The following is a 24716-nucleotide window of genomic DNA, read 5'->3' on the forward strand; positions in this document are numbered from 1 at the left end:
TGCAAATATGTTTAAATTCGCTCTGTTTTGGAGGCAAGTAGTCAATGCATCTGAAGTGCATACTTGACATATGCTTCTTTTCACATGCTGTTCTCCATTCGTTTCATGCAGCAGATGCTCAGTTTACCACTTTAAATGTATTCTTATTTACTAGAAATTATTTTAGAAAATAGCTGTTTGGAACTAAACATTTCCAGCCCTTCTTCTGGGTGCGGGGAGCTCCTTTTTGCAGCTGTCCTGTGTGGCTGCCTGCAGATGTTGACAGGTTAATTTGCATTTGAAGAGCTGGATGCGGTGAGCTAAGCAAGGGGTTTTCTTCCCTGCCTCTGAAGGCAGTCACTTAAACGCTCCTTGCCAAATTTAGCCCTGATGCTACTCTTCTTAATTAACTAGAGCTGAGTTTGGCCCATTGTTAGCTGCCCATTTATTCCAGGGTTGAATTAAGCCCCCTGACCATGTAAAAGAAAGGATCTTATTCTGAAAATTGATTCTACAACAGTGAGACGCGAGGACAGTCCTGATTCGCAGCAAGGTGGTATGTACAAGCCGGTTTATCTGATTTCCACTATATTGTCCCGTTGCCAGAAACTGCAGGTTCAAACCTTCCAAACCAGCGGAGGTCTCTGGTTTTACCTGGCTGCTGCATACTGTTTCAGTAAAAAAGAAATCCTGCTATCAAGAAAAAAGTGCAGCTTGCGCTGCTTGATCCCCCTTCCTGGAGAGTACTCTTTTTTTTGGTTGTGTGGGGTTTTTTTCCCCCTTAAAATAAGATTACGTAAAGACTTTCAGCACAAAGACCCAAATTTAGACTTCAGTCCCTCCCATCAATAAAGAAAAAGGCAGGAGTCTTGATCCACACCATGCTGTCAGCCTCTAGAAACTGTTGCTCCAGGTCCTTCATGTACGTGACCCATCCACATTGACTCGAAGCATGATTTAGCAGAGACCAAAAACTTTCATGCTGTAGCAGGGAGAAAAGTTAACATTCAAAGAGCTGTAGCCCTGTCACGATCAAGGCCCGTACACTTTGCTTTCTCTTCATTTTCTTTTCTTTCCTTTAGATGTTACAAAACTGTCAAGGAAAGCTTCATCCAGCAGGTATTAGAGCACTGAACTGAACCTGCAGAAATGTGGGAAGGCGTAATTAAGGTTGTCTTTTTTTTTTTTTCGCCTTCATTTCACCGCGCTTCTGTGCTTCCCTGCCACGTCCCTGCCATGATCAGCTGTGGGCAGATGCTGGTCTCACTTCTCCCCAAAATCTGGATTTTAGCAATTTTCCAGTTCCCTCATGCTGGTCTAACACAAGCTCCAGCTGCAGCTGAGTTTGCTGCGCGTCCCCCTGGTCAAGGCTGCCATGGGGACAAAGTTACCCATCTGAGCTTGGGCAGTTTTGATGTCTACACGTAGGCATTATAATGAACACTAATAACATGTTGGACTCAGTCTACATTTTGGAGCATTCGTGGCAAAATTCTTACCGGTCACAGTCAAGTACAAACTAATTCATCACCCCAACTGTGCATGGGTGCGGTGTGAGAGACCGCTGGCACAGCGCGCTTTCTTAAAGAAAAGTGTTTCCTCCGGTCCATCATTTGTGTCACGCATGAAGCTTTTCTTGTAGATACCTTTTTTTTCTGTGTAAGAACTTAAGGGGAGGGGATAGGAATGGGGAATGTTGCTGTTAGACAGGCATGATTCAGGTACCCATGGCGACATGAGATCACACCGCATTGTCACCAACACAACAAGATTACCTTATACAAGAATAACTACGAACAGAATTTTTGACCTTCAAGATTTTCTTATCTGTAAACATTATAACTGGATAGCAATGCAACCCAACTTGTCAACAACAAGAAATAAAAGAAAAATAAAACTAATTTAAAACCCCACAGTGGCAGTGGAATAAATTCATACATTTATCATTTCAGAGGTTCCTATTGCTCTATCGCTCTTGCCTCTTTTCCTGCAAGGTTTAAATTATTAGATTTTTTTTTTTTTACATTATGTTTACTCTCCTAAGAATAGAACACAATTTACAGAAGCTCATATGGATGAAAAAGCATTTTCCTTTTGCGTTGTTGCTCACGCAGTTAACACACACAAACCTGCACCTTCCAGCTTTCCAAAACCTCGGTTCATACTGTCAGATAAATTAATTCAATATCCAGAAATTTATTTTGAAATCCTTGAAAGAAGAAAGTTTATTACTTGAACTGTCACGTAAGAAATATATCATGCGTTCCAGATTTGGGTGCAAGACTTTATCTGGTCCAGTTGAAGAGGCAGATTCTTCACAACACTTACATGTGCGGCTGGTCCTGCCAGCGCTAGAATCAGAGATATTTGCATGAGAAAAGATCCTTAAAGTGAAGAAAGGCAGGATGAGGATCTAAGCTTACTGTAACAGCTGGAAAGAACCTAGTAAAATGAAATTCAGTATCTGCTACTATAGATCTCCGAGGTTTCAAGCTTCTGAGGAAGAGAGTGATTTTTAAGCAGAATTTTAACTTGCGCATACATGAATTATTTCTAGTGACTTGCTCAAAAATAGCAATTTCAGCCTGACTCACAATGTACTTCCACAGGGCTGGAGTGGGACCAGGCAGCCTGCCCATGCCTGGGAACACGAAACTTTCTGCGCACACCTGAACCAAATAAATACCCGCCTTGGGTCTGGCACCGCGGGCTGGGGACACGCTCTCGGTGTCCCTTGTCCCTCCCCTGACACGGGTCAGCAGGGAATGGCCAGAGTTGGGGGTCCAGACATCTCGCTAAGGTTTGAGCCAGCGAGGGAGAGCCGTATTCGTTGCTGACAGAGGCGAACGGCAAAGTGCTGTCCCCCGAGAGCAGGGGAGCATCGTGGTGCGTGACTCAGAGGCGCAGCTGAGTCACAGCCTCCCGTGGCTTCTCCTGTGATGGGAACGGGTTAGACACCGTAGTTAAGATATTGTGCTTGAAGTCACGATCCAAATCATTGTGTTCAGGCTCCTCATTTGCTTCACGGGGAGAAAGTATGTTGCACTTCTTGGAGAAGAAAAAGGAGTCGGTGGTGCGGGAAAACCAGCTCCTGGATTCCCACTCATGAGAGCGCTGTTAGGAAAAAAAAATTCAACAAAAAAGACCTTTAAGGGGATGACAGTATCTCTGCTGGAGCCCCTCAGGAGTCAATGAAAGTACACCTGGCATATCGAGTATTCGCCGGTTAGCAGGACGCATCAGCTAAGATCGCCTGAGGCATGTGGAGCTCCTGCGGAAAAGCATTTACATCTCACGAGGGTATGGCTCTCCTACTCGAGAACATTTAGGAGCAGCTCCAGGGAGGGGTTTAGGTGTTGCCAAGCCTAAAAAGTAGAAACTCAGCCTACAAACCCCAATGCCCTGGACAATAAATGACACCGAGAGCTGACCTCGGGAGCTGGACCCTAATCATGAGCGGGCTGGTATCAGACCTCAGCTTTGCAAACCCACAGGGCTGGTGTTTCGGGCTGTGCTCATCCCGAGGGATGGACATCACATTTAGGGGTCCTCCGGATAGAGTCATAGCAGAGCGGGCATGCATCGGTGCATCCCCCGCGGATGCTGGCGCTTCCCTCGCAGCACTGTTGGAGTTAAATGACGTGGCAGATCCTCACTCTCCAGTAGGTATTTGCTGGCACATAACCCGGTGAATCCAGTCTACGGAGCATGAGTGATCTATAGTCAGTAGGAAAACTTTCTCAAGAGCTTATTGAGGAGAGAAATTATTTATAAGCCATCGTGCCTCCGTGCTAGAGAGGAGAACCTGGGACACGGAGCAGTGAAAGGATTTGCTCCCAATTCCCACTGCACACGCTGCCATTTCTGCTCAGCACAAAGTAAGGCTTTTCTACCCAAATTTATACACGGTGGAAACAGTTCTTCCCTGGCTACAAGGCATACTTTCAACTGGAAAATAAATTAACAGAAACTCTATTTTTTCCCCCCAAATACACACACGTATACACACACACACACACAGAGTCTCCTTGCACACTGAGATTTTTTCATAGGCTGAGGGAGTAGGAAGAAGAGACGTATTTTTGTCTCCTTGGCAAAAATATATTGGCAGCATATCACTGAGTTGTAAAGATTGAGTAAGTACCAGAGCGCGGCCCCGTTAAGAGAAGCGGGTTTTGGAAAGCTGCCCTTCGGCTGCCTGCGCCCGTCTGCCAGGACCATCGCAGGGATGCTGCCCTGGGGGGGTTCAGCGTGTGGGACCCCAGACAGCCTGTGCAGGCTCTTGTGGAGGAAGAGGAATTTGTAATACCTGGAAACGAGGAGCTGTCAGCTCTGCATCACGCCAGCTGAAGTCTTTGAAGGGGAGAGGAGCTGTAAATCTCCCCTTGTGCATGGCACCGTTCCCGGGCGGTCGGAGCTGCTGCCTGCCTCCCGAGCTGCGTACCTCTCGGGAGGTCTCGCCAAGGTGGTGACAAACTGGTCCTCTCCTGCTTTCAAAACCGGAGAGGAAATATGGTCCCTGAGTTGCTGTTATACAAGGGCAGGGAGAGAGGTGAAGGACTGAAGCGGGAGGGCTGTGGGGGAGTCAAAGGCACAAAAACCTGTGCAGCCGGGCAGGGGGGCACCTGCCTTTTGTCCAGTCTTCCCAGCAAAAGGAAAATTTCTTGGTTTTCCCCTCCCAGCTGTAAACCTTGCCGGTCACTTCCATGCCATCCTAGGACAGCAAAAAGCAATACGCATTTCGGGTTACAATGGAAGATGTGCCTGGTTCTGCTAAGGGCTGGGACTCTCAGATACATTGTTTAAATCCAAGTCTGAGATCCCAGATTGGTTTGCCCAAAGCTACCACCACCATTATCCTTCCCTCATGCAGGTAGAGGCATTTCTTAGTAAAATGCAATTCTGAAATGCTGAAAGAGAGAAGAAAGTAAACTCAGAAATCTTGACAATAAAATATTTATGAATCTGTGCTTTAGTGCATTGTAATTTTGCATGATATGCTTTGCTTTTCAAGACTGACTAGATTAAGTCACTTCTGACTCATTAAACACATTTCTCCAAATGCTGTTTCTACAAATATTGTTGGGCCATTGTGCTTAGTTGTATTTATTAGCTGGTGTAACAAGGAAGTTACATCTTCCATAAACCTGAGAGGAACCCGCTTAAATGTGTTGCTCTGAATCTCAGCAGAGAAGAAAACAGTTCTAATGAATAATTAAAGCTTAAAGAGGTCATGCTGCTAGTGCAGTCTCATTTTTATTTGTCACTGCTTAGTTTGCATTAGGAAATAGAAAGTTTCAGGTGCAAGAGCCAAATGAAATCTCTTCTGCATGTGTTCATTTAAACAGATCTATTCGGTAGCCGTCTCCATTTTTATGTATTAGGTCATTTGTTAACTGTAATAATTTAAAGCAGTCCTGGGAATTATAAGTTTCAGGCTCTTAATTTTCATCAGGCAGTGGCTTTGTGCATCCCCTCGCCTTCTGCCAGCAGGACGAGCACCGACGTTTGGCCGGGCAGGGCTGTGGATGCAGGCAGAGCCGCTCAGGGAGGACCCAGGTCGCCATCTGGTCCCCGTCTCCGCAGGCACCACCAATCTGCCAAGCTCCTGCTCTCCTCCTAGGCCGTCTCCTCGCCTCCGGCCACCCACCGCCCACCCTTCCCGTCTCCTCCTCTTCCTCCTCAGCTCTCTCTCCCTCCCACTTTCTTCCAAGCTTCCTTTCCTCCTCCCCTGCGAACCTCCCGTTCCTCCCCGCTCTGCCCCGAAGCGCTCCTTTTCCTCCTCCTTTTTTACGTTGCTCTCTGCTTCCTCCCCCTCTCAGCGTGCCCCAGTGAGACCAGGCTGTCCCATCTCCTCCAGGAGACTGGCCATGCAGGGACACACCGTCCTGGCTGCCCAGGCACCCTCTACCACCAAATGCCCGAGACACCCGAGCCTGCCAGCACCCACCCTCCGTGGGGGTACGGCACCTTACGGGTTGCCCTTACTACTGGGAATCAGGAATAACGACATCAGTAATAACTCTAATTCAAGCTGAAGTCCTTCATGTTTCCTTTATATTTTCTTCAGTAGCAAAATATTTTTGTTCCTTTCATTTTTTCACACTGGAACCTATTCTTTCTAACCAGCAGCTCTGTTATTTGTTCCCAAGGTTAGACGTTAGCCCTGAGTATTCAACTGGACAACACTGTCCCTTGGATGCACCGCACTGATCTCTCCTAGTGGAGTGTCTTTTCCACTAATACATCATGCAGAAGATTTTTGAAACTTGCATTTCCCAAATCCAGCCATTGGTGGGGTTTGGCAGTTACACCCCTTTCTCTTAACCTTTAGATTCCCCGTTGTCATCTGCCTTGTTTCAGTCCCGCATCACTGATTGTGTATGATCAATCTCTAGAGGTTTAGCTTCTATGTATAACTCAACAAGCTGGCATAGAAATGAGGAAGACATGCTCCAAAATGAATGCAGATCCAACTGAAGGTCACTGCATTATGAAGACAGTCATACTGCAAGCATTCCCTTCGATTAAGATGATTTATGGAGTGAAATTCCCCTATTGCTTCTTCAATATCCAACTATTTTTCTAAATGCCATCATCTTATGATGAATCACCATGGATTGAGGAGACATGGAATCATTACAAGATTCCAGGAGTGTCCAAATATCCTGCATGTTCCTAATCGGTTAACTAGTGAGCTCCTATATCACTACTTTCCAGCTTTTTTTTCATAAAAAAAAACTTTGTGGTGCATGAATGAGCCAAAAGAAGGTTTGTAAAGCAAGAGTTCAGTTCTAGATGTCAGGTTAGAGACGTTCCCTGCTATTAGAGCAGACAATAATTCATTTTATGCGGAGAGGTAATTACATGATGCCTTGTAAGCTTCTGCTACACGAAGAGATCTCACAAGGAGTATCAATAATATGAACCATTTTTCTACTGACTAGGTCTGGAGGGTTTTTCCGTTACAGAAGACGACACTGGGTGCATCCTGTGCATGTTACCCCAATCATCCCCAAGGATCACCTGGGTCCTCATTTTGGAGAGTTGTTTCTTAAATTTTAGACTGCTGTATGACAACTGCAAACCTTGCCTGTTGTGACATGAGGATGTTTCGGGAACCTGAAAAAATGGCAGTTTAAAAGGGTCTAAAAGTAGAAACTAAGAATGAGAAGGCAATAGCTCAATCTGCACGTGTGAAAGTTGAAATGGCAGAAGATACAAGGGGCAAAGCATCACACATTGTACTGGGTATGTTTCATCTAGTTCAAGAACAGTATTTGTTCCCCAGACGTGACCATGACTACGTCTCAAATTATAAACTCAGTAGGGACTTTGAAGAGATGTGAATGTCCATTTCCTTAAATTTCCTCCCCCAGGTAGTGACGAGCCATCATACAGGCTTTATAGACATGCTGTGATCGTAAGAGGTGAAACCATCAAGCCCTGGTTGATCACCATGTTAATGAGGGAGAACTGATGACTTACTGAAGTAAGAGAAACCAGATGGATAAAAACCAAACTATCCCTTAAGGGAAACTTGATTCCAATTGTGCCAACAAAGGAAAAAAGCACAGTTTGACAATGTGAAAATAAACACGATTTGTCATTTTGCAGCATATGAACGCTTCATCAGACAAAATGACTCTCTGTTCTCAGAATTGCATCCGGTAAAATTTGGCATTTCAGCCCTCTCATAATGATTGATGGACTGGCAGCAATCTGCCTGAATGAGCAGCCTTTGTACCGGTGAATGTATGTCAGGGTCAAGAATATTGGGGATGAAAAAGTGGATTTTGGTCCAAATCAAGATATACCAGAATCCTGGCTAGCATACCGGCCACCACAGGTTACTTCCCACTGCCCTCTGAGATGTTGGAGCGATGATGGCCACTGGGTAGTTACAGTTGTGAATAACAAGTTAGTCTCTGACACAGTGTGCCAAAAGCACTGCTGGTTACTAAACTACCTTGTAAAATTAGGGCATTTTGGACCAGAATGTAAGTAAGAGCTGGAAACTCATTGGAGAATGACTTTCAGTTCAAAGCTCTGGTGCGTGAAGATGCTCACCTAAGAAGCCGACACCAACTGCTCAAGTGTTAGACCAATTTTAGCTAAGGTAGAAAAGCCAACTACAGAACTGTAATGGAGGTTTCTATCCAAGCTCCAAATTCATTTTAAAAGGACGAGGACGATTATATCACCTATCCAGGAACAGCTTTGGCAAAGTGGCAGCAGAGCAAAGTATGGAAATGAGTGGTGAGACAAACTTCTGGGCTGCCGGGATAAAGGACTGCAGCATGAGATGCAGGACGAGATGAGGTGTGAAGGCAGAACACAGCAAGTGTGGGCCGTGGTGGTAGATAGAAAAGCAGACACAGAAAAGTGAGTTAACAACCCCATGACAACTAGAAACGTTGACAGTCTCTTGGGACTGAGCCAGGCATGGGAACGCTCGCCGTGGCAGGGCTAACTTAGCTCTGCCTTGAAAATGTTCCTCAAGCAGCATCACCAACATTGCCTCAAAAAAATCATGTCATACCCAGGTTGAGGAATTGCCCCTCTTGCCCTGTGCGGATGATTTACAAAATGCAAACCGAACATCAGGGCTGGAAGTACGTCAGTGTTTCTTCCTAGAAAACACAGAGTCATTCCCTCAATAAGCTCCATAAAAAGGAGCCACAAAAAAGACTAAAATAAGCCACAGAAGTCCCCTGAAATTTCCCCCCACTTTGCCATCCAAGCAGCAGCACAAGAGGAGGTGGTTAATAAGGAGCAAACTGCAAACGGCGGTAAGAAGACCGTCAGCAACGCCCGGAGGGGCTGGGGGGGTGCCTGAGCCGTGGTGGTGGAATAACGCAGCACCCTATTTTATCTGCTGTTTGGCTAAGGAAAGGTGGCTGGGAAAGGGATAGGAGCATTGCTGAATAACCTCAATCATGACTTCTGTGGCCAAAATGCTGGTTTGTGAGAGGAACATTGGAAGAAAATGGAAATTAAGTAGCTCAAAACAACATGTAACATACAACCAACTCTTACCTCCTTTGCTGCTGGCCTACATTTCCCTGATGCCATTGGTATTCACTGTGGTAGCACAAGGACACTTAGTACTTTTGGCAGCAGTTTTGTAATGACTGAAGAGAATTCAAAGGACGGCAGCCAGACACTGTGATGTGTTTTATTAGCTCCCAGATGTGCAGGTGAGGTGAATCTTCGGGAAATGAGTTTCGCTGCCACGGATTTTCTAACATCACTCAAGGTCTCAAGTAAAATCTTCTAATGGAACAAAAGGCTGTCATAGAATTTTAAAGTCGTCTTTGGCAAAGCATCTTTTCTGCATCTGTTCATTTCTTACGCAAACGCACAACATCTTTGATGATGTTTGCCCAGCTGAAAACAGAAGGCCGGCTGCTGAGGTTGTGTATATCCACGTGAATTAAAACCGACTGAGCCTCTGTAGGCATTTCCCTGGATGCCTTCTGGTGTAGGTGATCCAGAATCTGGAGATGCTTTACCAGGCTGTACAAAACAGCGTTCAGGTGTTGCAGCATGCCAAAATAATATTGCTCAAAGAGTAAAATTGTTCAAGCCAGAACTAGAAGTCACCGCCCAACAGCAGATTTCTTCAGATACATCTCTCCTGTGTGGCTAACTTCTTCAGGCAACGGTGAGCATCCCCTGGTATCTGGAGGAGATCAGCTAAGGCACCACATCTGGGCCACGGGAAACTCAAGAGTGTTAGAAGAGAAGAGGATGGGTCGTGACATGAAGGTCAAACTGCCCAAGCGGGAACCTCGCCAGTCGCTATTTGTGAAATTGGCACTCAGGTCGGTGGAGGTGGCTGTTCTGCAACGTGGAGCATGAGCTCCACTGAGCCTGAGACTACTGTAGAAGAAAGCAACGCAAGGAATAGAGCAACACAACCTTTGTTCTGTGGGGATACGGAGAAGGGAGGAGCTGTGAGCGCCTCTGCTTCCAACAGAGAGGGCTTTGTAGAGGAGCGCCAAGGAGGGGCTGCAGACGGCAAAAGGCAATCAGGTCAGACACGGCCACAGTGCAGGCAAGTTGGGGAAAGCAGGTTATAATATCCTAGAGTAAATGCTAGAGAGTGGTGGTATAAGACAGTCTCTTCTCTTATAGGAAGTCTATGATAAATACAGGAGGGAGCATTAACTACTATACGAAGGTAAGAGAAGAAGCGGAGCGAGGTTAATGGTAGGACTGAGCATGTCAAATGACAAGATAAACTGAGACCTGTTCCTAGGGAAAACGTGCTTTTGCCAGACTTGAGGGGAATGGCAAGCGCTAAGAATAACGGCCGGGGTGAGAGCGGAGCACGGTCCCCTGCCAACCCCAGCTCATCTGCAAGTGCGTGGGCAGAAGCAGCTGCGAGCTCCTCGGTACGCGTCTCCTCCAGCGCCGCTGCCGCCGGGGCGGTCTGAGCCCTCGCGAGGTGTTAAACACACTGGGAAGGTGGTTTGCGTTTAAAAACGTTAAAGAGGAGCAAGATGGAGCAGGCAGCAAAAGCGTCCGGTAGTTCTTCACGTGGCACCGAGGGGTCTGATGAAAAACTCCGAGCAGCAGAGGATCTGTAGGCAGCGGAGGGGGAGGACGGGAAAAGGGGGAAATTCATGTCAAAGCAGAAGATAAGAAAATAAGAGACTCGAGGAGGAGTTTTGCTTTGCCCACCAGACAATTGAAAATAGATCAAAAGAAGAACCCAAAGGGTTTGTTAGAGCTGACAGCTCCTAAGGAAGAAAGTGGGGCAAATTTCATACATTTGAACATTTTAAAATCATTTTCTTTTTGCCCACGAAGCAGAGGGGGAGCAAACAAAGGGAGAAGACCAGATTCTGATATCACTGTTACTGGGTGAGACAGATTTGAGTCCACTGCACTGAAATCAGAATCTGGCCCTTACGTTGGCAGTTCAGCTCCCCGCAATGAGAAACAAGTGAATTCTGAGTTACGGGGTGAAAAATAGAGAAAGAAGGAAAGGACTTCCATGAGGAAAAACAGAAGATTATTATTTCACTGTCTCAACACCTGTAGAGAAACATGGTTAAGATTCAGGACAAATTCAGCTGAGCTGAATGTGCTGTAGCCTGACCGTGACTCGCACGGACGGCTAGTGCTGGCCAGCTGGCTTATGGCACCCTGCTCGCCCACAGTTATGGGCGATGGGAATGGACTGATCCTTTTAGCTCCTAAGCATTTTCTGAAAACAAGACCTACCTTGGCAAAAGTATGACAACAACCCCAGGTACTAGCAGTGCTCTTCATCAAATTCACCTTCAGGATGAAACAAAAATTCAAACCGTCGTGTGGACAAATATTTCCTGGACTGGCAGGACTCAGGGGGTGTCAGACAGCATCTGTCTCAAAAACAACCTGTGCTTTGAAGTTTCCAGCTTCGCCAGGCTCTCACAACAGCCAAACTTTTCTCAAAGGCAGACACCCAATAAATGTGTATTTAACCTCCCGAGGCTTCTTTCTCTGCTGGCTCCATCCTCCGTGGTGGTGAAGGCGGCGTTACAGCGGCAACGTGGGGTAGTAAATTCACATGGGGTGTGTTTTGCACACAACCTGCATCGATACTGCATGATTTCTTTTATAATGACAGCATTAAACGTCCTCTGGCAGAGGCTCACAGGATCTGTGCTCATTCCAGTAACTTAAGGACAGGCCTGTGAACAAACCGGTGAGCTAACAGCAGGAGACAAATAATCGAACTCGGGACAATTCAACGTAGAAAGTGCTAAGTTACAGAAAAATATCTAATGCTGTTCTTTGTGGCCTGAGTGGAGATAATAGTCCCTGTTTGACCACCAGCACCACAAAACAGGTTTTGAAAGTAAAAGGAGATGCACCACCCATTCCTCTTTTCAAGTGTTGTTTTATGATGAGAGAAATGAAGAGAAAAGAAAGTTAACTCGGCAGCTGTACTCGCTGTTGTGTATCAATCCAGTGAGACAGGGGAGTTGTACTGCTGGAAAATCAAAGCAATGAACCCAGTGCACAAATAGACTCCGTGCTATAAATTTTATGGCGAGGAACATTTTTTGGCATGTCTGCTCTCCTTTGCTCACTATTGCTCAAATCACGCAGCAAAGGATTTCAGAACTTGTCAGCAGAGAAACCTTCCTAAGGAAAAAAAAGATGTAACCGTTTCTCTTCTCCCCTGGCAGAGCCCAGCGCTGTCACACTCTCACTCACCATAAATAGAGGTTCTCCACTGTTGTCCGAGGGAAGTGCAAAGCCATGGCATTAAGGAAACCCAGTCCCACACGGCATGCTTGGATGGACACTGTGTTCAGGCAACTTCTGTTACAACAGCCGCACTTTGCATGTCGTGCTTTTCTTGTTGTCTGTGATGTTATCTGTCAGTCAGCCTTCTCCGGGCTGATGTATTCAGAAAACTTGTCACATAAACATTCAGCTATTCCAGTGTTGCAGTAAATCAGGCTAACGGTTGGCTCTGGAGCTGAGGCACAGCATTTAATCACGGAATAGATGCAACAAGCAGAACCACCGGGCCAAATTTCCCATGGTTCCTTACTAATTGCCTCATTTTTAATATACAGTCAGCTCTTTGCAGCTTGTATTCCCTGTATCTGCAAGCACTTGCTGTCAAATGATCTTGAAAATCGTTTCCTTCTACGTCTTCAAACCACCCCAGCAGACCCACATCTGCCAGAAAGAAATCAGCTGCTTAGTGGGATTTTAGGCTGGACAATTATGGGGTGTATTTACCTGCCCGCAGGTGATTGCTGTAGCCACGCGACCCCTTCTGCAGCTGACATTCATAGCACTCATTCCATCAATATAACCCCCCTCGGGAGAAAACCCTGTTAACTCTATTAATAGTGCGCGTGTGTGCGCACCAAGTATCTGTAGCTGCTCAAGAGCTACAAGAATGTGGCGTGTTGGCAGGGGAGGGTTTGATCCAAGGAGGTCGCAAATGTCTGGTGTCCCATAAGGAAACAAGAAAGGCTTCTCAACCAAGTCCCAAAACCGATGTTTTACTGCATAGTCTCACCAACAAGGGCAGGTGAGAGGGCTGGAAGATGAAATAGTTAATCGAGCAATAGCTCTGCTGAAGCTGTTGATGGAGGAGGCAGCAGCTTGACCCATCTATCCTCATGTGTCTCCCACTGCTATCGGATATCGCCTCCCGTAAGCTCGTGCTCAGAAGGAGACAAAAATTGCTATTGACAGAAGTACCCCGCAGCCAAAGTCCTCTGCTGCAAAGCTGCTAGCGTCTTGCATGGTGGAAACCTATTTTAAATGACAACCGACCGCTAATGTTATGGAAAGATCTTGTTGTATATGGTTTTCAGGATTAGGGGGGAGGAGAAAACAGAAGTACAGCCTGCCCTGGCAAATGTTGTCAGACATTTAAGTGCTCTACCTTCCAGTGCTGATTTGTGCAAACACTTCCAGGGCATCAGGGAAGAACGTTGTCATTGATAAATACTAACACCGGGAAATGGCTGTTTCAAAGACATGGCTGATGGTATGGCCAAAACCAACGTGATCATGTAATACACGGCCACAAACAAAGTTAATAAGCATTTGCATCCTACACCATTAACCTTCGCTCTCAGTCATCAAAAAATAAAACCCCAGTGAACAATTCTGCAATGGTATAGGCAGGATCATTAAAGGACTATTTGAGAAAGAGCAAGGAGAAGGTAGTATGTCATCAGAATTTGGGATCACTACTTTGATTTACTGTTGAAAACTCTATGTACTTTGAGATCTCAAACCCCAAAACAAAGTTTAATCTTCACTTGGGCACTACAATTCCCTCCCTTATCACATTATCTGAGTACATCACACTCTAATTATAGTTATCAGAACAACACTTAGTGAGATTGGGAAGTACTAACCTTGTCGGAGAAGCCCTTGAACACAGAGTAAAACCGAGTCCCGAACAATTTTTAGTTTTTAAATGCCAGCTATGTACGATGCAACCAGTGGGAAAAAAAAAAATTTTCTTACACCGTCAGCAACACTTCAGAAAATTTGCCTCTTCATTGTCATTAACCCAGATCCTGAAGTCCTGGCTCCAAATTCAGAACAAAGTTATTATTATGAGGAAAAAATGCATTATAATATTTGTATTTCTAAAAGCATCGTTTAAAACATATCAGTAATCATTCAAAGAAAGGAGTGATACTTACAGCATCTCAGTGGGATAGTATATCTTACTCTCAAGAGGTATCCAGAAGTGCTTCTCAATATTTTAGTATCTGTTAGGCAGTGATTGCAGTTTATTTATCTCTCTCTAGTGGGTACAGAAGTAGAAGTTAAATATTCCAGCTGCCTCTCCAAAGTATATAAGGGACTGTATCCTCATACTCAAGAAAAGAAAAAAAATACCTCTTCCACATCACATCCTGGTGTGGAAAACAGCCCATGCGTGCCTTACTGAGCGTGGACCAGTCTACACATTTCTTCAAGGCATCCTCTGTGAAGCCTTTGAGAAGACCTTCAAGGAGTTCAGGCCTTGTGCAGATGCTGTAGGATAGTTGTTACTGAATTTAATTGAGGTGTTTCTTTTTCCTCTTCTGTTTCATGGCTTTCATTCTTTTGCATTGCTTTATATGCTAGGGCATGGAGCCAGGTATTTCACCAAATCTCGGCTTTGTTTTCTTTTTATTTTTTGTGTTTAAGTACAAGTCAGACTCTGCTGTTGTGCTTTTAAAGCTGACCACTGCTTCAGTAGCTTCCTCCCAGCTAGTTTTCATTTTTCCCAAATCTGAATTTCAAAGTCCATCATTATGAAAAAAAAGTGTTGTTACATTTCTTAGCAAAACTTTGTTTCAGATACATTGTGGATTAAAAGAGCCCTCAATACCCTGTAGATCACCAGACTTCTTGATAGCAACTTCACGCCTCACTGAGAGTTTAATAAGCTGCTGCTGAGTTATATGACACCTGTTAAGTTTACGGGAAGAAATTATCCAATCTGTTGCTGTTATTAGCTATCAAATAGCATAGACACTAGAGAGGACCCTGAACCAATATCTGTGATCTGAACTACGGCAAAAATACTGGGAAGAATATTTGGGATTCCCAGGCTTTGATACCGGTCCAAATTTCACAGCCATTTGCTATTTCTATAAAAAGTTGGCCAGAATGACCAATCTCAGTATCCCTAAGAACTGGAAATAGAAGGGAACTCTCAAGCTTGTCTAGAACTTTCTGTCTGGGGCTAATTATCCTCTTTTTTCCCCTCTGCTAGACTTGATAATACTCTTTCATGTGACAGGCTCCAGATATAAGCACAAGGAAATGAAGGTCTCCAACCATAAAAGAGGAAAAGCCCAGCACCGCTAATACCAACCCATCCTGTCCTGCTGATGTGTTTCAGTCCTGCGGTGGAAGGGATGGCTTCATGGCCTCCGCGTAAGAGAGAGTTCTGCTAAGGGGCCCATTTCATTCAGAAGTCTAATAACGTGAGGCCATTTTACAGAGGCCAAAACTCTCCATCAATCCATCAATGCTGCAAACACAAGAGGCGTGGGGAACATTTCAGTCTTGCAGACTTCTTGTCTCTTAATTGAGTTTCTGGAAGTGGGACATTTATTTGGGCTGTTGCCCATGTCATAGAATCATAGAATTATAGAATCATTAAGGTTGGAAAAGACCTCTAAGGTCATCAAGTCCAACCATCAACCCAACACCACCATGCCCACTAAACCATGTCCCTAAGCGCCTCATCTACACGTCTTTGAAATACTTCCAGGGATGGTGACTCCACCACTTCCCTGGGCAGCCTGTTCCAAGGCCTGACCACTCTTTCAGTAAAGAAGTTGTTCCTAATGTCCAGTCTAAACCTCCCTTGGCGCAACTTGAGGCCATTTCCTCTCGTCCTGTCGCTTGTTACTTGGGAGAAGAGACCAACCCCCACCTCGCTCCAACCTCCTTTCAGGTAGTTGTAGAGCGCGATGAGGTCTCCCCTCAGCCTCTTCTTCTCCAGGCTAAACAAGTTCCCTCAGCCACTCCTCATCAAACCTGTTCTCCAAGTTCACAAAGCAGCCTTCGGTGGACAGAGCTCTCTCCTCTGTGCATCCACCTGTTTGCACGGAAGTTGTGGGGGTTTGGTTACCTGTGATACTTCTGCTTGTCTATCAGCTCTGGATAAATTCAACCAACTACCTTGAAGTTATTGGAGAAGTACATACAGACTGAGAGACAGCCCCACCTATACACACACAAGCACAGAGTTATTGAAAAGACTATTTCTATAGGAAATTAGAGTGAGAAGATTATTTTGATTTTTTCCTTAATGAATAGGAGAGAGAAAAAATCATACTCTGAATATATTCCCTCTAAATTGGCGCACCACAATGAAGAGACTCAAAGAAATGACCGTCCAGTCTCAGAGGCCCTGTTACGCTGGGAGAGATTTAGTTTCATTGCGTGAACTGCCGTAAAAATAAGTACTGGGATCCTTAAAATCTGAATTTTGGATTGCCTTGCTGGAGAGCCATCAGGAGCAACAAACCAGCTGATGGCAGGGGGATGTACAGGCAAACATGCTCAGCAGGAGCAGTCCCAGCTGAAGTGCTCTCGTCCGCCTGGCAGACAGGACAGGCGTGTCACTTCCAGATGTGACGTGAGCCACTTACTGCTTGTTCACAGCCTTTGAAGTGCCGCGCAGAGAAAGCCTGAGCCGTTACCGCAATTAGAGCAGATACATCATTTACCGGAAGAATTAAATGCGCTGTAGTAGCAAACCTGCAGTTGACACTCACAGGGTGCAATCGAAATCCTCTGGATTGGTAATTCTTTTGAGAGCTTTGTAATCATTGGTAATAGGTAGTGAAATAAATCCACATTTATACCCTACAGACTGCAGCTGTGCTTCTGTTAAAGTAGTATTAACTGATGGTTTTTAAATCCGTCTGCTAGCTCGAGCTGTAAGCACCGAAACTCCTGTGCAGAGGATAACTCATCCTGGGTGATGTATGTTCCATATGGAGAATGAATAATGAAAGCCCCAAGGCAGAATCACACCTCGGGGCTTCACCCCTGCAGTAGCTCTCCGGGGAGAGGTCCCCGTGCAGCTCGCTCTGCCACAGCGGTCTCAGCTACCCAAGGGCAGCTATGCCTGGATGTGGCTATGGATAACCGTGATAGAAAATAATACCAAAAACTAATGTAAAGCTTTACCCAGATGGACAAAGTGCTGAACTTCATCAGTCGAGTGAGGGGTCCATCCGGCCAACTCCGGCGTTGTTCCTTCAGGTATCAGGAGTGCACGCTCGTGCCCTGACTTACTGCGCAGGCTCCCAGTTAACTAAACAAACACGCCATTAAAAGCTGAGCCAACCTTGAGGGGGACATATGGGTTTAAATTGCAGCAGGGAGAGATTTATGGACTTGTTTTCCAAGCCTAGAGAGTAATTGAAGAGGCCTCAGACAGTTCAACGTTTACCAGCTCTGATAAGGGAAACCGGCGCTTCCCTGGGACGAGACAGGAGGGGTGGTGGGTGCTAGGCTGGCGCTGGGCTTTGCTGTGGAGCCCCAGCCGTGGAGAGGGACCCAGAGTGACAGCCACTCCAGGAACAAAAAGAAGCTTTGCAAACTCAGTATGCTTGTAAGATAAGCACGGCGCTGATAAAGTAAAGCACAGAGAGATTAAAAAACTCAAGAGAATTGTATTAGTGGCAGACTGAAGAAAAGAGCCCAGGCGTCCTGGCTCTCCCTTCCTTCAGCTAGGCTTCAGCCCAATCTGCCCAAAATTCGTGACCTTAGAGATGGTTTCTTGAAAAAATCAGTGACTAACCTAGAGGAGAATAGTTTACTTATACAACCTGGGAGGAAAAGGAAATAAAGCAGAGCTGGCAGAAGCGCATTTACCTGGTTCTGTTGTTTATGTCTTATGTTTGCTTTTTCATTCAGGAATCTACAAAGGACATTGCTTCCGAATCAACCACTTCCCTGAGGACAATGACTATGACCATGACAGCTCAGAATACCTTCTCCGTAAGTTGAAAAGTAATACCTAATACACAGGATTAACAGACATGTTAAACCCAGAGAGACTTTCCTGGGTTTCTCTTCTGTAGAGTCCAACCCAAGTCTTACTCATTGCAAGAGACTGGCCCAAACTGGGTGGCAGAGAGCAGTGCTGATGTACGTCCAGTTCACACTGCAGCTGACACAACCGTGACCCTCGGGGACCCCCATTTCACGGGTTTCCTTCAGCCAGGGGAACGCACACGATTGTGGTGCCCATTCTCTAAAAATTATATGGAAATTTTTCAAATGAAAGCTACAGCTATCATTCCCAGATCGGCAAGGATATTTTACAGAGGGAGTATTTATCTGATTAGCATACAGAGAGAGGTTTGAGGAGTGAGGTTCCAGCCCAACCCTAATGCTTAAACCCAACCCTTACGCAAGCCTCATCCTTCGCAGCTGCTGAGCCGCCTCCCCCCGCAGTGAAATTACTGCATGGTAGGAAGGAAGCTGAAATTTCTGCAGCTGACAGCAAAATCTCAGCATGAACATGGGCTGTGGCTTCCCTGCCTGGACAGCCAGCCATTGCTGCTCTGTGCTGGTGTGTAATCCCCCCCCGAAGTCATTTCATCCACCAACCTGGTGCTTGAGACAAGGGCAATGGTTTCATCTTCCTCCGGATGACCATTTGCTCAGCTGATAGGAAATCTTCATAAATCCTGCAAAGTTTGAGTTAGATTTCCCCCTCCCCAGAGGAGGCCTTGCCTAGTTGTTCCTTTTGACCAGAAGAGTTGACCAGCCAAGCTGAAAGCAATGCCCTTTACCAGAGAAAGAAACTGCAGCTCACAAGGGAGCAATGAATGACGCTGCTGGCTGATACACCCAGCAAGGCAAAACACTCCTCAGTTACACTGCTATTAATTACCTGAAACATCACCTCGAGAACCACTCTGCCCTTCTGCTCACCTGCGGGAAACAGCTTCTGGTTGCTAAGACAAGAAGAAAAAAGAAAAATCTCCAAAAAGTATGCTTTACCAGAAAACCCAGATTTTTTTTCATCTTTACTCTTGTCAATTCAGATCAGTCTCAGCGCTTGGGCGACCGGAGTTCAGGGCTCAGGCGAAGGCAGAGTGTGAGCACGGCTGCAGTTATGTTTCATACAAAGCCTTGGAACTAATGTCAAATTGATGCCAAGTCAGCTTTAGGAAAGAAACATCAGTAGTAAAAGGGCTGTAAAGGAAAGAGGAATTAAGTAGCATCTTGATAGAAGTGTATTATGCCACCGTTATTTGCAGAAAAGGGAAAACTGGGAAAAACAGTCGCAGTAAGATATGAGATAGGTAAATTGTTTGTAAGTGTACTTGTGATGGATGTTCCTAAAACCTGTTTTCCTAAGTGACTAAGTAGAGACCTTAAAAACAAGTTGGTACAACCCTTCATGTCTTCTGCAAAATCAGGTTTCAGCTGCTCCCCCCGCGGAGGAGAGCTCGTCCTCGCGTAGTCTGCACGGGTAACAGGACTCCTCTGCCTTAACTCTTACAAGAAAAACTGCAGAACTGCAGCTCCACTTAAAATGCATACGGTTGATTTAGAGATTACCGAAAGGTTATGTACCTAAATCCAGAAGCGATGAGCTCATACGTGTATGTAACAGGAACCAAATCATTGTCTAACTAGACACAGACAAGAGGATATTTGCATCTTGTTTCAAAGGAGACGGGAGACCTTCCGTCCCATTTTTGCCCTTTGCAAGCTGCTGTCTCTGTATCACTCACCGTGCTTTTTAGCCATTTCTTGGCACAAGTCACCTGGAGGGCCATCTGGGGGGTAACCCTTATTTTTCCTGTCTTGCTTAGACAAAGGCACCAACGCTGTGTGCATCCGTGCCCCTGAACGAGCAGCGTAAGGGGCCTCAGCCTGCTCCACAGTTACCAGTCTCGTATAGGCTTCAGATTATGGTGCTAGCAGAATTGAGCCCTAGTTCAAAACCCTATTGAAATCAGTGAAAAAATGACTGATTTTAAGGGACTTTGGTCCGGGGTGTGGGTAGGAGCAGGAGCTTGGATTTTGCCCTTCGGCATTCAGGCTGCTCCCTGCAAAACCAAGCCACAGTGACAACTGACACGTGCAAAGGAGCTCAGACAAGACCCCTCCTATTGAACCTTCCCTGTGACAACACGCGCCAATCTGTGTGTCTAAAAAAAAAAAAAAAATCCCCTTCACATGTCTGCGCGGAGCCCCAGCAAGTGCCGGAGGTATCGCTGCCGTGCACCGAAAGCCCCTGCAGTCCCCAGGGCTGCCGCCTGCATCGCCCGGCCGCACACGTGTGCTCCGCTCCCCTCCTCTCCTGCATTTCTGCAGGTACACCGAAACCAAGCTGCTCCGATCCAGCATTGCACGACGCACATGCACCTCTCCCTTTGCAGAAGAGGGGATTCCAGCCCTACTCATCCTCGCTGCGCGTGCGAGGATGTCAGGGCTCTGCTGCCCTGCAAAAGCGCAGCCATGAGGAGGGGGACTGGGGACCCCTTTCAGGGGCACCTCTAAACTTTCATGCATTTCTTCCCTGCTATCGCATCCCCTTTTTAAAGCCGTTTGCTTGGCTCCCGCCTTTCGGAGGAGAATAAAAGCACAGCAGAGCGCCAGGGCTCGCAGCCCCGTGGGAGCTGCACGGCACGCTGCGGCGCTTCACCGAAGGAGGTGTCACAAGGCATAGCGGTGCAGAACAGCCGACGCAAATAGACAGGACGGTAAACAAGGAAAAAAAAAAAAGCAGGGGAGAAAGGAAAAACCAGATTGCCTTAATGTTTTTTGATGTGCTGTCATTTTATTACCAGTATCAGGAGACATATGTAAATTCTACATGGTACCTATGAGCTCCCTTTTAAATTTCAGAGCTAAAAGTACACATCGTAGGAAAAAATATACTGTAGAGTTTTACAGGAAGAGAACACTGTGTGTTTTGTTTCTCTTCACATTAATTACCTACTATAGAAAAATTATCTCTGGAGATTATTGCTACAAGTAGAACAACCCACCCCCTATATTTGGCATGTCTGGCAAGTTCCTTCTGATGATATCAACTGAAGCATTTTAGGAAAGCTCTTTGTTTTGACTGAAATCATTATAAACAACATGAACATAAAATATAGAAAACAACAACCGGAACGGGTGGGCCACGGTAGATTTTAAGTCCTTTTGTCAGGACACTGACAGACAGACAGTGACTTGGGGTGCCTTCAGCAGCAGCGCAGAGCCTGCCATTGAATATTTTTCTAATAATTGACTCTAAAACCTGACCCAAAGTCAAAGCCCTGTTACCTCGTACCAGACACGCAGCGATACACCCAGGACAACAAAATGGGCTCTCAGCACTCAACAGGCTTTGATTAGAGACCTTACACCCTCATTACTTGGATTTGCCAGTTATTGCAAGACACTGTCGGAATGGTAATGCATCCGACTGAATTGGGTTTAGATCCTGTTAGAAAATGCCGCGTCTGTAAAAGACCCGTACAGCAACGTTGCCAGTTTTGGTAGGAGACGGACTTTTCTCGCAGTTGCAGATCGATAGAGGCATAAGCTTCCCAGGCAGGGACCGTCTTTTTTGTTTTGTTTGCGGCATCCTAATGAGGGCTGGGCCCGTAACTGGGGCTCCTGCGGGCTTTGCAGCGCACACACAAGCAATGCTCTTATGAAACGCCCAGCCCCGTCCCTCTTGCAGTCAGTGGGAGTTTTGCCACCAGTTACCGGGGGAATCGTTAGGAAGGAATTCACGAAACTGGGAACGCCACGGCCATCAAAAGTAAAATGAGAAAACATCAGCTGTGACATCTGGCTGTTTCTCCTCGGGAAACGGGCGCCGCTCGCTGTGCGTGTCGGCCGGGAAGATGGCACCCGGGAGAGACCGCATGGCTAACGGCACCGCAGCAGCAGACTGGTGCAGATGGCCGTTTTCTCCTCTCCCTGCACCCAGCCCTGGGGGTCCCCGCGTCCTCCCGCTGCGCTGCAGGGTTTCCACCCCTCTGTGACAGCGGCCTCTGACCCCCACCCACCTTGGGCATCCCCACGCCCCGGCACCCACTCACCCTGCCGGGACTCCCCTCCGCGCCTTTGCCTTTCCGTGGCCCCCGCTTTGGGGCAATCCTGTTTTCCGCAGCGGTACTCAGCACCTTATCTCCCCTTCTCCAAAAAATCCCTCTCCCTATAACAACGTAACTCGGTTCTCGCTCTGCCTTTCGGGAACGCCTGCCAGGTTTTACCCCTTTGGTTTTTACAATACAGACTTCTGCTTCTTCTGCCTGTTTATTTTTTCTCAGCCCTTTTGTTCCCTCCCTGCCGCTTCCCTTTCGATTGCTGCCTAGTCTTGTAGTGACCCGACTTTAAAGCTGGTTTGAAGTCGTGTTTTAAATTTTTTTTCCGGGGATTTTATAGCCCATGCTGGTGAATGGACTGAAGCATACGGAATTTTACATGACTCTAGCTGTCAGGAAACTAAACACAAACATCTGAGACACACTTGTTAAAACTTCTTCCTTAGAAATCTGAAGGGTTTCAGTGTCTTTAATATTCAACAAAAGAAAAAGGGGATCTTCGCGTGCTCGCTGGCAACACGAATGCTGCAGACTTCAAGAGCTGTAATTTGCTCACCCTGTGCACGTGTCAAGGAAGAGGTCCATCGGCTCGAGCCATCCCCAGACGTTGTAGGGTTCATGAATTTTTCACGGCCGCTCCCTGCGCGACGCTGGCCCTGACTGTCACTTACCTCATGCTTTGCCAGAAATGTTCTGTACGTGGTGGCATCGGATAATGGTGATAACGCTGGACTTTCTAGGAGAAAGCTCAAAAGATTTAAGCTACTCAGTTGAGAGTGTCTGTGCCACATTGGCCACTTACCCGTGGCCTCGCCTCCCAAAAACGTGCCCAGAAATGCAGAATCAGTGATAATTCCAGCAAAAGCCAGGGGGTTTGAGACTTTGCAATCTCCACGCTTGCACCCGAGGAGGCATCTGAAATGATTACTGTCTGTCTTGGTTTTCCACCTCTCTCCCCTCCAGGCATTGTCCGTGCCTCCAGTGTGTTCCCCATCCTAAGCACAATATTGCTGTTGCTGGGAGGACTCTGTGTCGGAGCAGGAAGGATTTACAACAGCAAAAACAACATTATTCTCAGCGCTGGGATTCTCTTTGTTGCAGCAGGTATGTTCTCCTTCAATTGAGTCTGTAAGAAGTGCTGCCTTTTTAAACTGAAAAGGACTGTGGAAAAGCTTGTTGGCAGTTCTCTCCCTCTACCCCTTTCCTGGATCGAGGGCACTAGCAACATCACACTAGGCAAATTTCTTAAGGCAAAAATAGGTTTTTGAAGTTCTACAACCAGTATATTCTAGAAAAGCTTTTAGGTTTCCTGAAAAAGGAAGCTCAAGTCAGTAACAAGCACGTTTTACGCTATTTAAAATGTATTAAACATTAGATGAATCAGGTCTGTCTTACATCCAGGGCCTTTTTCTTTTCTTTTATATGATAGCAGAAAAAATTCACCGATGATAGGTGAGCCCGTTTTTTACACTAGAAACATCTGAGAGAGTCAGCCACATTGTTAACAGCTTTCCCTGAAGCTCAGATTAAGCATGCTGCATTTAGATGAAAATTCAGCAAGGTGGAAGAGAGCTTATCTTGATCAAGGTGAACAGCCGTAGCCCTGAGCTCAATATGTATTTTTATTATTAATCTGAATGTTAGAATCCCACTAACAATATTAGGAAGCTCCCATATGCTACTTCTTGCCCACCATGCCGAAGAAGAGATGGGAACAAAGCCCGCTGAATATTTTGGGATCCCTGCAAGCATATGTGACCCAGATGTGGATCTATTCTTTGTTTTTCAAGAATAAATGAAATCTTGAGATAAATGAAAGAGTAAATAAATGTAATAAAATTTCCTACTTATAATCTTTGAACCATTCAGGTCCAGACAGTAACGTGCCTTGAATTTTATCCTCCCAGCCACATAACCGCTGACTTACGTTTTTTTCTCTCTAGGACTAAGTAATATCATAGGGATCATTGTCTACATATCAAGCAATGCAGGTGACCCAAGTGACAAGCGTGATGAGGACAAAAAGAACCATTACAACTATGGTTGGTCTTTTTATTTTGGAGCCTTGTCCTTCATTGTGGCTGAAACCATAGGTGTTCTGGCTGTGAACATTTATATTGAGAAGAACAAAGAGCTGAGGTTTAAGACCAAGAGGGAATTCCTTAAGACTTCTTCCAGTTCTCCTTACGCCAGGATGCCAAGTTATAGGTACAGGAGGCGGAGATCCAGATCCAGTTCTCGATCTACAGAGCCTTCTCCATCTAGAGACATTTCTCCGGTTGGCATGAAGATAGCAAGCACCATTCCCATGAACGAAATTTCCATGTACACTCTTCAACGGCTGCCAGCTACAACGCAGACCAAGAAGCCAGTTTTCTGCAGGTTCACAACTTCCTTCAGAAGGAATTCAAGGAAGGACTCCATGTCAACATGGTCAACAGGAGAACGACGCCTGTTTGAAGTACCCTCCTTCCTCGCGCTTTCTGAAGAAATATCGAAACAGAATGGATCTGTCGTGAAAGAGAAGGAGCGATGTTAAAATACCCTCTCACCTCTTTAATTGTGGCATGTGTTGAGGTAGCGAGTGGAGATCCTCTGGACCAACATAAAGATATTACACGCTCGTAGCTTTTTTTGAAGCTATTTGGAGTTTGTTTCTTTCAGTTC

At 46.0% G+C, this 24716-nt stretch overlaps 1 protein-coding gene across 1 annotated transcript; it reads left to right on the top strand.

Moving 5' to 3' along the window:
• Positions 1 to 3506: 3506 nt before the first annotated feature.
• On the top strand, positions 3507 to 24716 carry CACNG4 (calcium channel, voltage-dependent, gamma subunit 4). Its single transcript, XM_009573346.1, is given in 5 exon segments — positions 3507 to 3645; positions 17896 to 17979; positions 23013 to 23153; positions 23993 to 24382; positions 24385 to 24716. Coding segments are annotated over 5 exon segments (879 nt in total). The 3' UTR covers positions 24510 to 24716.

Source organism: Fulmarus glacialis, unplaced genomic scaffold, assembly GCF_000690835.1.
Source record: "Fulmarus glacialis isolate BGI_N327 unplaced genomic scaffold, ASM69083v1 scaffold5972, whole genome shotgun sequence".
Lineage (NCBI taxonomy): Eukaryota > Metazoa > Chordata > Aves > Procellariiformes > Procellariidae > Fulmarus > Fulmarus glacialis.